General features: G+C 39.1%; 1 protein-coding gene across 3 annotated transcripts in view; it reads right to left on the minus strand.

The window, feature by feature from the left end:
* The window catches only part of LOC112563154, a 30,307-nt gene extending 19,291 nt beyond the window's left edge, over positions 1–11,016 (minus strand). For 2 of the 3 annotated variants that reach the window (XR_003098972.1, XM_025236916.1), the window contains exon 1: positions 10,852–11,016. Coding sequence is in view for 1 of the 3 variants with exons in the window: in XM_025236916.1 (XP_025092701.1) it covers positions 10,852–10,930 (79 nt within the window). In the remaining 2 variants the exon portion in view is untranslated. Of the gene's footprint in view, positions 1–6,080; positions 6,825–10,851 lie in introns of those variants that run through there. The other variant, XR_003098971.1, reaches the window with a different exon arrangement.
* Positions 11,017–13,899: the final 2,883 nt, after the last annotated feature.

The raw sequence follows: 13,899 nt of genomic DNA on the forward strand, positions 1-13,899 counted from the left end.
GGGGATTGTGTTTTGAGTTTTGGAAGTGAGAAGTCACTGCATGCCGAGACAGTGTACTTGAATAGGGAGAAGAGATTTGGAGTTTGAGCCCCCTCACCACTCGGTTACACAATGTAAACTAATTTCACTAATACCGGTATAAGAAACTTTTAAAAAAGGACCACCTTCGCGACCCCCTTGTAGGCACGTCGCGACCCCCCAGGTTGAGAACCGCTGGTCTATAAGTTTAGTTTTAGTTCAATTATTCCTTGGCACTCTGCACAGTTCCTCAACACCTCACCTTTAAGTATTTGAAATTGAAATATTTAAAAGTATTAATTTAAGAGAAAATCGTATGCATTGACTTGTCAGTGTTTAATTAATTCATATTCTTGTTCTCTTTTTTGAGTATCATTTATTCATTGTTATCACAAATGGTCACCATTTTGTACTTGCTATTGTATGATGTAAATTTGTCTCCTGGGTTTAAACCCAATGACACAAAATATGTTTTAATTAAAACAAATGAAAATCTTTTCTGTACGCCTTTTTGCCCTGTATGAAGTGAAACTGCAAAAAGTATGTGAGAAATGTGAAACATTTAAATTAGGTTTACAAAACATTGTAAAAACGTTTAAAAAAACGTATGTGTGTCATACAAAATATTTAAATTAGGTTTTAAAAAAATTTTAAACACGTTTTAAAAACGTTTACATAAGAATATTTATTAAATGTTTTAAAAATGTTTGCAGAAAACGTTATGTTATGTTATGTTATGTTATGTTATGTAAACATTTTAAAATGTTTTTAAAATGTTTTTAAAATGTTTCCATGCTATCTGGGTCATCCTGTGTGTAGATATGAGTTCTTGTGATGCATAGCCTGATGGAAAGTTGTTTTTATTTCCTTGTACAACCAGCTAATACTATTATTAGTTAAAAATCCTTTTGAACGTTATACTAATGAGCAGCAGACTGATAGAGAGACATCATTATTTATGTCCATGTTAGCAAAAAAGCCATAGTAATAAGATTTTTGTAGCGCTTTTCCACATAGGGAGGCCGGTTCCATGTACCATGGAAATCGTGTCTTAAATTTTCACGCGGATCATGAGTTTGGGATTTCTAGGGCCTCACGTGCGGCTCGGCATGAGCTTAGCCTTTGTCCAGGTAAGGGTGGAGGTTTGAGCCTGACCGTCCAGGCAGAGGTTGCTGTGCTTGCTGTTGTAAAGCTGCCGCTGCTGGAGATGTCGAAGCTGTTGCTGCTGTGTAGCTGTTGCTGTTTGTTTAGTTGCAAACTGTTTGCTGACACCCAGAGCTGTGGTTGGCAAAGCGCTTACTGCTTGTGTGTGGTCGCAACTGGAAGAGATCGCCAGGCTCAGGGAAGGCGGGGACTGATGCTGGAGCACAGGTGAGGAAGGCGACAAGAGACTCGCAGCCTTGTGATGGGCAAAGCTACGGAGACACGTCGTGGAGCAGATACACACCTACAGACTGACAGGACGGATGGAACGATTTGCGATTCAAAGCGAATGTTGTTTCCTGTTTCTAGTTGTTTGTTGACTCAGGCCACAGGACTGAGCTGTGAGGGGAGAGCAGTCACGCGACTGATGACGCCATCTCCATGTCAATTGTTTTACGTCATTCATTCTCATTGATTTTGACGTAAGACAAAGATGGCGGGTTAGATGCAAGTGTATGTGTATCCTAGCAACTACCCTAGCGACGAGAGTGGGAAGCGAGGGGATAAGCTAAAGTCCGTGGGGAGGGAGTAGGACATGTCACATACTGGTCGTAGGTCTGAAGAACCGATGTTAGGTGACAGTGATTGACATCTCCTAAAATAGACTTAGGAGCATCAGGACAAATCGAGTCGAGAGAGTGAGTCTCATCTGCGATGCCCTGTAACGCATTGGAGACATCTGGTCTGGGATGACACAAGGGTGAAAAACAACTGAGGAATTCAATCGTTTGGTAAAATGGGCGAAGCGAAATCGAGAGAAGTTCAAGGTTGCGAGTACACATCCTTTCACGATGAATAACCGTATTACAGTACCTGTTGTTGCCATAGAAACTAGTACTAGGAGGATGAAGAAAATGCAGTTCAGACATTTTGTTGCAATCTGCAATGCCAACGCATTTTGTTTAATATATACATAGAAATATAAAGTATTGAAATTTCATTGACCATGTGACGGAGATACAACTACCATGATAATGTATCTTTACTCCTACCTGTGTGTTAAATGTCTGTATGAGTGTGTATGTCTGCCCTTGTGAGCAAAAGAAAAATTTCTGTCTTGGGTGTCCTTTACAGACAATAAAGTGTGATTTGATTTGATTTGACCTCCAAAAGGGTGGAGCTGAGTCATCGCCTTTTCTGCTGAAGGGGAGTGTAGTGTCTGTATGGGTGAGGACAGACCTTGAACACAATGGCATCTCGTGTAGAACGCACGCTAGCACCTCAACTGCCAAATGGTAGAAATGAACCGAGGGCTTGAAGTGCAGGACCTGTGCCACTGGATATCTGTGTATGAATATTAAACTCTGTTCCTAACAACAACAATCGGACGATCTGATCTGCAGACTTTTGAGTCAGCTACGTGCCAGAGCCAGGAAGGTGAATAGTTCATAGGCAATAGGCTTTGCACATCGTGTTTTTTATTTTTATCTTTCTTTTCTTTCACCGTTCCATTTCTTTCGTGTAAGACATTAAATGTGTTCACTGTTGGTCTGACCTTTTTGTATAACAAAGGTATACGAGTGACGCGAGCCAGTTTGACATGTAGATGTTTATACACGAATACAAACTTAATACACTTTTCACAAAACTTTACAAGGGACCGTAGCGATTGGCACGAGAGCATCTACTCATTCTAGTCATGCGCGGACTCGGGTAGGAGGACCGCCACCCGCACGGCAGCCGCGTAATACACGGGAAATAAACAGTAAGACTTTCAGTCTTAGAACTGGGACAGGGGAAAGGTCTGGTCCCAATCCCTTTTGTGTATTCTCCAGTCTGAAGTGGGGGAATGTTTAGTTTTAGTCCAGTAACTAGGTCCATTGCTACAGTTACTGCCATCATTTGTATTGTTGTAACTGCTTATGTCATGGTATTGCCCATGTTAGTATCTTACACCCGGATATAGGACTTTCATAAAAGACTGTGGTTGAATTATTTCATAGTAATCTTTAAAATAGTGTGTGTGCCTGCCATCGAAGTTTGGACAACTGTTTTGTGCTTCGTATAAATTTGTATTCGGCCATTTGTGTGCGTTTCTTTTTTATTTTGTTTCGGAGTGTGTGGCAGCGCTAGTCGTCAATACATGGATAAGGGAAGAAAATCTGGGCTTCCAGCTTCTTAAATGGATTTGTACTCCAAGAACCCAAAAAGACAAATAAATAGTGATATATTTAAATTCTAATGTGTCTTCTAATAAAACGATTGTTTGGAACTTTGTATATATTGAGTAAATAATTAATTTCTTCCTTTTGACCTACTTCTCGATCTTTAAACCCTTACTCTCCATTTTTCTCATAAAAAGTCACTTTACCTCCAGTAATACATATCTCGGACTATAAGGCTCCATTCACACCATCTGTGAAAACATCTGTTCACAGAGTACCATCCCTGTCTGGCACTACTGTCCCATGCTAACCCTCATGTAGCGACTCCACCTGACACTTTTTACAGTATCTACATCCTTCCATACCTTCATCCACTGCTTTACCTTCTACTCTTGTACCTCATCGTGATGTCGTTCAGTGTGTCTATACGTACCTCACTGTCTACTGGCTGTTATCTGTCGTTTATCATTACTGGTCTGCCCACAGAGTGTGATCTACCTCGTCATGCTGCTGCACATTATAACTGCCATTATTATTATTACTGGTGTGACCCTCACTGTGACACGCGATGTGTCTATACACTACACACAGTAAGTAGAAGGATCCAGAAAGAACTAGATGTACCTTGAACGTGTTACAACAGTCTAGGCTGACGTAGCAATGACGTCATGATTTGTACTCTTGTTTCCATAACAACGTCTTCTGACCGACAACTGACGTCGTTGCTTTGTGTGACGTCACTAATTATTAAAGTCGTGGTTAAAAGCTGAGCTGAATGGTAATAATGAATATTACGTCATCAGTAAACATCTACGACAGACAAGCATCCATTCATTAAATTAAACAAATAAAGATCGTGGAGTAAATAATGATGTGAAGTACAAAACATTTCAAGTAAACAGAGCAGATCAACTTTGAGACTGACGGACATTTCTTGTGGAGACAGGGAGTGTGCTGCTCGTCACACAGCAACACGTGTTTGGTATTTGACGTCAGGAAAGTGACTTACAACACCAACGTGCGTCAACAGCTGACGTCTGTACACCCGGTGTACACACTAGTGCAGGGGTGGGCAATTAATTTTCCCAAGGGGCCGCATGAGAAATTGGGATGGTTTTAGAGGGCGGACTAATGCAGTTAACTCAGTTTTACCCAATACTGTATATATAGTCTATATACTGGCGGGCGGGACAGCGGGCGGGCCGGTCAAAGACAGGAGGCGGGCCGGATCCGGCCCGCGGGCCGGCCTTTGCCCAGGTCTGCACTAGAGACTAGAAACTTCTACTAGAGACTTGTTCATACGTCACTGATGCTACACACTAGAGACTAGAACCTTCTACTAGAGACTTGTTCATACGTCACTGATGCTACACACTAGAGACTAGAACCTTCTACTAGAGACTTGTTCATACAGCACTGATGCTCGTCCATCATCAGCCAGTTTCACAACACATACAATGTACACAAACTACATCGTCTACCATGGTAGGTGTCACCAAGTGTCTGTAGTGCAGTTTTCTCTGGTTTTATTTTCTCTCTGTGTGCCATGGGTGTCTGCTGTCTGTATCCTGTCTACGATACTAGTCATAACACGGTGAGTATAATGCAGTTTTAATGTTCTCTTTAGTTTTTGTCTTATTACCATGGGTCTAGAATGTCTTTCTTTATTGATTCTTTTAAAGACCATTTTAAAGACCAAATATTTACGTCGTGAAAAATTTAAAAAATGTAGGATTGGTTTTCTTTGAGTAAAATCAAATGACAGATTGTAACTGTATGATACAAAGAACCTTGCCGGCGAATAAAATTTTGACCGGTAGTTTTATTATTTAGTATTTTGACCGGTAGTTTTTTTATTATTATTATTATTATTATTATTATTATTATTATTATTATTATTATTATTATTTATTTTAGTAATATATTAACCCACAATAAAGTAAACTATCTGTGATATTCCATTATAAAGAGCATTTTCAAAACAATTCCGTGGTGTGAATTAACAAAAATAGCTTTATTTCTTTTTGTAAAATCAATTGAAAGGTTGTAATTGAATGAGAAAAAGATTTCACAAATCTAGAATTATGTAGAAAGAAATAAAGAAAAAATATTTACACAAACAAAAAGTACCAAACCAATTTTTTTCTTGAAATATACTAAAAAATAAATATTACTTACTGTTTTCCTTTTATTTTTAGATGTTTTGAGTACAAATCGATGTTGAATCGAGTAACCGGCCACCATCGCCTCCTGTTAGAGGGAAGTAATCTATAATTGAAAACTTACTAAAGTGTACAGCAGTTTTCTCCCTTATAGATTCATTTATTTACCCACAGTCAAAACCTAAGACTTACTACTGTGGTTACAACAATGAGGTGTACGCCGGTGCGCGACATGTAGACAAGCGAAGGCTTCGGGGTCGAATATTTTATTTGCACATGGCTTTTCGCACTGACTTGTTGTACGCATGCGCGAACTGCCCCACGTGGTTACCAGGCTGACAAACCTTGACCTCGACCTCGCGAAAGAAACGCTAGGTCTCGTGGCCGACACTTTCAGTTAAAACAAAATGATTAAAAGTAAGAAATGCCGAGATGTGTGTGCTTCGAGACTGATAGTAAGATGAAATGAGAAAGTTGTGACTTGTTCTGAAGACAACGAAGGTGAACAAAGATGTGGAATAGAAGACAAAACCATTTGCTGGCTCCAAAATTATCAACAGCCAAAAGAATGATAATAATATTGGATGTGCATCAAAGGCTTTATTTTCAAAGCAGACAAAAATACAGTATGTTTTCAGCTAAAAATACTTTTGTAAATTACGTATATTGTATATACGTATATGTGTGTGTGTAGGGGGGGACAACTATATTTACTTTACTTTTCTTGCAAATCAGTTTCGCCCTCCCTCCCTCCGTCAGAATATTTTTATTGCCTGCATGTTGTCTGTTTTTACTATATTATTTCCATTATTATGGTGAGTGTCAATGCCAGTACATGTGTCTCTTGTTATCAGCCTCACAGCAGCCAAACACAAAGTTTGTCTCTCGTCTGCTGTTACCTGTGGACTGACAGTGCAGCCAGTACTTGAACTACAGGAAGGTTTATCATCAGAAGACAGGCTGATACTAAACTACAAGCACTAGGTGAGAGTTGTGTCAGCTCTGGTTAGAGTTTGTATTTACAGGAGACAAAGCTTTAGTAGAAGTCTCTTCAAGTCATCTGCCAGGCCGCATGTTTGTAGGAGCAAAAGAAGGAGTAGACAAGTTTGTAGTAAGTAATGATTGTAGCTTGTCTTTGTAGCGGTGAGTGGTTAGGCAGAAGCAGTGATGTGGGTCGTCCATCGTTGAGCAGCTTACATGACGGGGTGTGGCTCATCGGGTGCAAGACGTCTACCACTGAAAACGCCATAGCCAGGTTTAATACTACCGCCGAAGCGAGTCTTAGTGCCATGAGAGGCTCTCTTGTGAGGCTTGTGTAGAACTTCTTCTTGTATTGCTAAAACACAGAGAAATGAGATATTGTATTACTGGTCCGTGACATTCCTGCCTCCCGAACATAAATATTCATACACGGTAACTTTTATATCTCAACTGCTTTAAGTCTTAAGTTTTCCACAAAATCAAATAGTGCAATTGTCTTCTTTTCTTACGATTCTTCATAGTTTTCGTCTTTTTGCCCTTGTCCTCTGGATCAAAGTTCAGCATCTCGTATTCTAATTCTTTGGATGCTGTCCCATTGGCTATAAGTATCGGTCTTTTCTGGATCTTACTCTGGTCTGTTCGTGACTCCTTGTTTTTCAAATTATTTTAACCCCTTTGCGACTATAGACTGCAAGTGTATGTTTAATTTATGGGAGAATGAGTGAGAACATTAAATGGGAAAGCGTTAACTGTGACACAAACTGGTTTGTAAACCCGGCTTAGCAGCAGCGGGAGCGATGTATAAAATTTAATCAACCGAGTGAGGAGCACGAGACAGAAGGGTGGGGCGGCCTTTCAAATCATTGCAACCAAACATTCACAGTAATATGAGCAACGTGTGTATTGACCACACAACTATAACCTAATTAAATAAGTATATGTGCTTTTAATAAATACAACGATTATTTCAGTGTGTATCTCACAATAAATTTTATGTACTGAAATGATATGGGGACAGGCTTTTCTAATGCCATGCAATGTGTTCAGTGTTTCGTGTGTGTAAGTGTTTGTGTAAGTGTTTGTGTAAGTGTTTATGTGTAGAAGGTCGTTCGTCTAAACTTTAACGAAAAGTATTTGTTACTTCTTGCTCTTTCTATCAAAACAGCATTAATTGTGTAATAGTTTAGTCCCTGTTACTCCTGGAGGAGCATAGGACCGCAACAACTCCTCGCCAACGGACATGGTATAGGGCAGCCCCTTCAGATGGCCCCATGTGGTTCCCACGTCCTTTGCCTCGCTCTCTATTGTTCTTTTCCAAGTCTGCCAACTCTCCTCTTCTCCTGAGAGTTCCAGTCACGGGCCTGCTTAGCAATGGTTTCAGCTGGTTTGCGCAGGGTGTGTCCTGTCCAGCCTCATTTGCGCTTTGTGATGTCCTGGCTGATGGCATTCTGGTTGGTACCTTTACAAAGGCTGCTGTTGGAGATCTTTTCAGGCCATCTTGTTCCTAGAACAGTGATGGCCCAAGGTGGCACGCGAAATGATTTTGTGCGGCACGAAACGACGCTGATGGATTTTTTAAAATTTCAAATTCTCATAAGTAATAGCCTTCAATTTTTTCAGAAAACTGTAAATAATATTAAAGAAGTGATGTTGGATCATATTCCACATAATTTCTTCATATTACTTTTATTAACTTGGGTATCATATGACATAGCGTCATAGCGCATAATAAATTTTGAACAAGAGAAATCTCGTTTTTGAAAGAGTTCTCCTTAGCTACCGCCATTTTGCAGATTCTGAGGAGGTCTTACGTTGATCGCTAGCGTTTCAGTCAATAGTTTTTAAAAATAATTACCGTAACATGTCATTTTCAAAGTTTAAAAAAAGAAAACTTAATGAAGAAGAAGGAAGTGGCAGAGCTTTCCAAGAATGGTGGACTGAAAGATATGGAATGATTCACAGGGAAAACAAGGCCTTATGTGCCATGTGTTTGGAAAGTGTCGTTTGTTGGACATCCTCAGTAAAACGTCATTATGAGTCCAGTCACAGCTGGCTTTTAGGCAAAAGCGAGGATGAGCAAAAAGAACATATATCGCGTGAGTTAAAAAACGTGATTTCACAATCCACTTCTTTTGTAAACTTTGTTAAAAGTTCTTCTAACTTAGTGGCTGCAAGTTTTGAAGTTTCCAAAATTATAGCTAAGCATGGAAAACTTGTAAGTGATGGTGATTATATAAAGGAAGGATGGTTAGAGTGTGCGTCTTATTTGTTTGAAGACTTCAAAAACAAGGATAAAGTCATTCAGAGAATAAAGGATTTGCCAATAAGCCGAAACACGTTAAAGCGAGAGTTATGAACTTGCACGCTAATATTCAAGAACAAGTAAAGAATGATATTAATGCATGTTAAGCTTATTCTATTTGCCTTGATGAAAGTACTGATGTGACATCGTCTGCTCGACTGGCCATCATTGCCAGATATAACAAAGGACATGAAATACACGAAGAACTAATAAAATTAGCAACTGTACCAATGACGACAACAGGCGCAGATATATGTCAAACTGTTGTGACAGAAGTCAGAAATGCCTGTGTAGATCTCAAAAAAATTGTTTCTGTTACAACTGATGGTGCTCCGAGTATGACTGGGAAAGATGCAGGTTTGGTTACTTTGTTTACAAAACATGTTGGACACCCACTATTAGCTTTTCACTGCATTGTGCACCAACAAGCCCTAACCGGCTTAAAGGAACTTGAAGACATTATGAAATGTGTAACAAAAACCGTAAACTTCATTACTGCCCGTGCTTTGAACAAGAGAAAATTTGAACAGCTGCTAAATGAAGTTCAATCAAGTTACTCTGGTTTATTAATGTACAACAACGTACGTTGGCTAAGCCGAGGTCAGGTTCTGGAACGGTTTGTGGATTGCCTTGATGAAATTCGAACCTTTATGGATGACAACAAACAAAATTGCTCAGAATTGACAAATGTTGACTGGCTTATTAGACTAATGTTTTTTACCGATTTCTCATCCCATCTGAATGAACTTAATACAAAGTTGCAAGGCTTCGGAAAATCTGTCGATCAGGGATTTGACATATTGAAAGCATTTGAGAAAAAGTTGAAGATTTACAAACGTGACATAGAGAAGGAAGAATTAAAATATTTTCAGAAACTGAAGAAATTTTATGATGATTTAGAAATTCATGAAACTACTGGCCAAAAATCTCAGAAAAGGTTGTTTTTAGAGATAATTAACACAACTGCTGAGCAATTTTCATTGCGTTTTGAACAGTTTCGCAAATTCGAGGACACTTTCAAATTTATAAAATATCCAGATACAGTAGATTTCGAAACTCTGGATTTGACCATGTTTTCTTGGATGGGATTAGATGACTTTAAAATGCAACTTGTTGAGTTTCAGTCCAGCGCAATTTGGAAACAGAAATTTATTGACTTACGAATACGACTTGAATTAATTGAAGGTGAACGGTTAAATGGATCATTAGAACCTCAGATATTGGCAGAAAATGAGATTCTTCAAGTCTGGAATGACCTGCCTCAAACTTTCAATTCTCTGACAAAAGTAGCAGCATCCATTCTGACAATTTTCTCGTCTACTTACTCATGCGAATTGTTATTTTCTACAATGAATTATATCAAATCAGATGCCAGAAATCACTTGACCGATGATTTAAGTGCGGCGTGTGTAACTTTGAAGAATACACGGTATACCCCAGATACCAAACTGTTATCATCTAACTCACAACAGCAGAAGTCGCATTGATTGACCTGCCCCAAGACTTCAAAATCTGTAGGTCAGTATAATAACGTTGAATAAATAAGTATTATTTTATAATTTATAATTTTATACTAAGCAGCTTTATTTTTTCCGCGCAGCAAACTTACTGGCTACTGGCTGTAGCACTTCGTTTCTATAGCGGCGTCAGTAAGTAGACCGACTTGGCACGCAGCAATTTTTATTGCTTTGAAATTGAAATAATTGGCACTCGGACTGAAAAAGGTACGCCATCACTGTCCTAGAATAAGGCATACTCATCGGTTAGTAAAGGTCTGGAGCTTGTTGTTGTTTGTCACTCTCCAGGTTTCAGAACCATACAGTAGGACTGCCTTCACATTGGAGTTGAAAATGCGGGTCTTACTGCTGAAGTTCAATGCTCGGGAGTTCCAGATGGTCCGTAGGCTGTTGAAAGCATGCCTGGCATTGTTGATGTAGCTTTTTAATGAAGCGAACAATTAAAATTTGGAACTGGCCTCCGTATTGGAAAATGCGTTATATGAATCTCAGTTTTGTCTTTTTTCTAAATCGAACATAAATAATGACTTGTGTTTATCATACATTGGGATAAAATAACTTACCATCAGGCTCTGCATCACAAGAACTCATCTCTACACACAGGATGAGTAGAGCTGCTGCCAGGATCATCAGCTGACGCATGGTGACAAGTGTTTAGAGTTGCAATAAGGCTACAGGCTGAGACGATTGGCGGATAGCTTCTGTCAGAAACATCGTCTTCAGTCCTTTTATAGCCAGTCTATAGCACGCCCCCTTGCAACGGCTTTTGTTTGTTTTTGTTTGGTTTTGTTGTCCTTGTTTACCTTCAGAAAAGCTTCTACGTTTCACAGAAACAGACTACACACAACATTTCTCTCACTGGCCTCTCGGCCTCAACTAACAGAGGGTGGAGTCCACAATATGTCAGTAACTTCCTTTTACGGTATTCTGACCTGTCCTTGGTGTGATTGACATGTCTAGAAATATCAGTGTTACTATAAGTCTTATATTAAGCAAAGAGTGAACAGAAATCATAAGTATGTAAGATTTTTTTTAAATTTAAGTTCACCCAACACCAATCGTCCAAAATTCAGGTCCAAGGTAGGAGGTGTTTGTAAAGTCGAGAGTTCACCTCAGCGACCTCATGCAGCAAACACACAACAAGAGTTCAGATTCTTTGTTTTTTTTCACATTTGACAAAAGTAACCTTTCCTCTTAACTTTGATAAAAGTACTCTGTTGGTCTCAAATGTGTGAAAATCATCAGCTCACAATTTTAATTCGCTTCAAATATTAATTAAAAAACAAAGGAATACACTTGATAGCCGTTTCTTTAAACTCTAATATAAGAATGTTAAATAATCTGACATCACTACCTGTCATCAGATAGATGTATGACAGTTACAGCTGGCGATAAAGAAAAAAACATTGACACAACATTAGTAGAACTCGACAAACCACTCACACAAACATTCCATAACTAACACACACACTTGCTCACTCCTCTCTCTCTCACGTACTTACATGTATATATATATGTACAAACAGATTCTCATCCTCATTCAATAACAAAAAAGAAATACCCAGCAAGGCAACAGTTACTATACTTTTAGCGGTTTATTATGTAATCAGTGCTTACTGGTAATTGACATTAATTGAGACTAATGAGAGGTGAGTGCAATGTGTTTGAGTAAACACTCATAACTACTGTCTACGTAAATAATGAATCTGTTTCTGTTTGTCAGTCGGTTCGTCAGTCAGTTAGTTGAGCGGCGTGCCACATGTTATAAATGTTGTCTGAAGTCAGTGAATGTTGACATTACTGTCATGACTGTCATGACACACAGGTATGCTGATGGCAGCATAGTCAGGAACTTATTTTACACGTGTCCTCCCAGACCGTCAACAGCAACAACAACAACGACAACAGCAACAACAACGACAAATCACCTGTATGTAAAGACAAGATGTACCTGGGAGACAGTTTCAGAAATAAAGCTCATTAGTCTAATTAGTGGAACAGTAAAGCTAGTCTTCCGCCTTTCCTCAAAGGCTCAACATGTTCAGACACCAACCACCAGTTACACTCCAATGAGTTACACGCAATGTAACGACTCAGGTTTCTATGAGACCCACTCACCACGTGCACTCAAAGAGGTGAAGGTCAAGGTGTCGTGACATTTTCCGAGAAGCGGCGTGGGAGTGCAGTGGGAAAAAACTAGTTCATGAGAAAGGGAGTACACTAGTACGTGGACAAAAATAGTCAATCCATCATAGCTCACAAAAACTTAAAACAAAAGCATCAGATGTTGTGGGAAACAAAATCACTAAACAGAACTAGTGGATCGTTCCATAAGAGGACTTCTTGCAACTTCTTACAGCATTACTTCTCATCCTGTACTGATTCCCAAACTTAAAGGTAGACAATACTTTCCAAAGTAAATATTCTGTTGATATCCTCGTAGCATGTAGAACAGATTCCAGGGTTAGTCTGTCTCTATTTTCTTGCACCAAATGTATTATGTAACATCCCTGTTGCTCAGACAATCTCTCATTTTGTGATCTCTTCAAGCACAAGACGATCCAACACACACCTTGTCTCCTACAAAGTCAACTTCCGGTACTTTGATAATGAGCCGAGTCAATGCACAAATAGATATACAATTCAAACTATGCACACGTGACCTACTATACCAAGAAACGCCAGGAAAATGTCAGAAGGTAGGAAATAAAGGGCATCAAGCAGGTGAGTAAATCAGGTAGGAAAGAAGCCGGTGAAAGACAAAGACCACAGGAAGTGACGCAGGACAAAGAGGTCGCTGGATGGAGAAGTTCACCTGTTAGTATTTATAAATGAAGATGCGTTTATTAACTTTTAGTCTGTTTGTCAGAAGAAGGAATCAAAAGCAGATGTTGTTACCAACGACAAGTATCGGCAGACGCTCGTCAATTGTTGGCAGTCAGTGGATGAATAAGTAAACGAATAAATTCCTCACGTTCATAACCCCTAGGCGCGTGCACCTTCTTGTAGTCAGGTCTACGTGTTCACCTTTCTGTGTTGACAAGTTGTGTGAGGTCGTCACTAGGTCTTGTTTTGTCACACGATATCACCTTGTGTGACCCCAGAGTGACTGAAGTCTCTGACAATACAGTTCATCGTGTCAAGGCTGCTCTCGTACAGGTTCTCACCACACATCACCACCAACACCACCAGCAACAACAATCCCGAAACGTGCAGACCACGTCAAGTCCAAGACATTTGCCAGACATGTTTCCAAGCAAAGGTCGTGTTAAGGAGTAACTATACATTGAAAACAATAAAGAATATTTCTGAGAGATCATATCAACCAATCATCTTAGCCTTTAGCCTTATTTAAACTCTAAACATCATGTCACCATGCTGATGATCCTGACAGCAGCTCTACACCTTAGATAGCAAGTAAACATTTTAAAAACGTTTTAAAAACGCTTACATGGGTGTAATAAGGTTTACGTTTTAGATGAAACATTTTAGAAACATTTTAAAAACATTTACCAAAAAACATTTTTAATTGAAACATTTTAAAAACGTTTTTAAAATGTTTGAAAATAAAACGTTTAAAGAAAAATTTTAAATATGTTTTATAAACATTT

Source organism: Pomacea canaliculata, linkage group LG4, assembly GCF_003073045.1.
Source record: "Pomacea canaliculata isolate SZHN2017 linkage group LG4, ASM307304v1, whole genome shotgun sequence".
Classification (NCBI taxonomy): domain Eukaryota; kingdom Metazoa; phylum Mollusca; class Gastropoda; order Architaenioglossa; family Ampullariidae; genus Pomacea; species Pomacea canaliculata.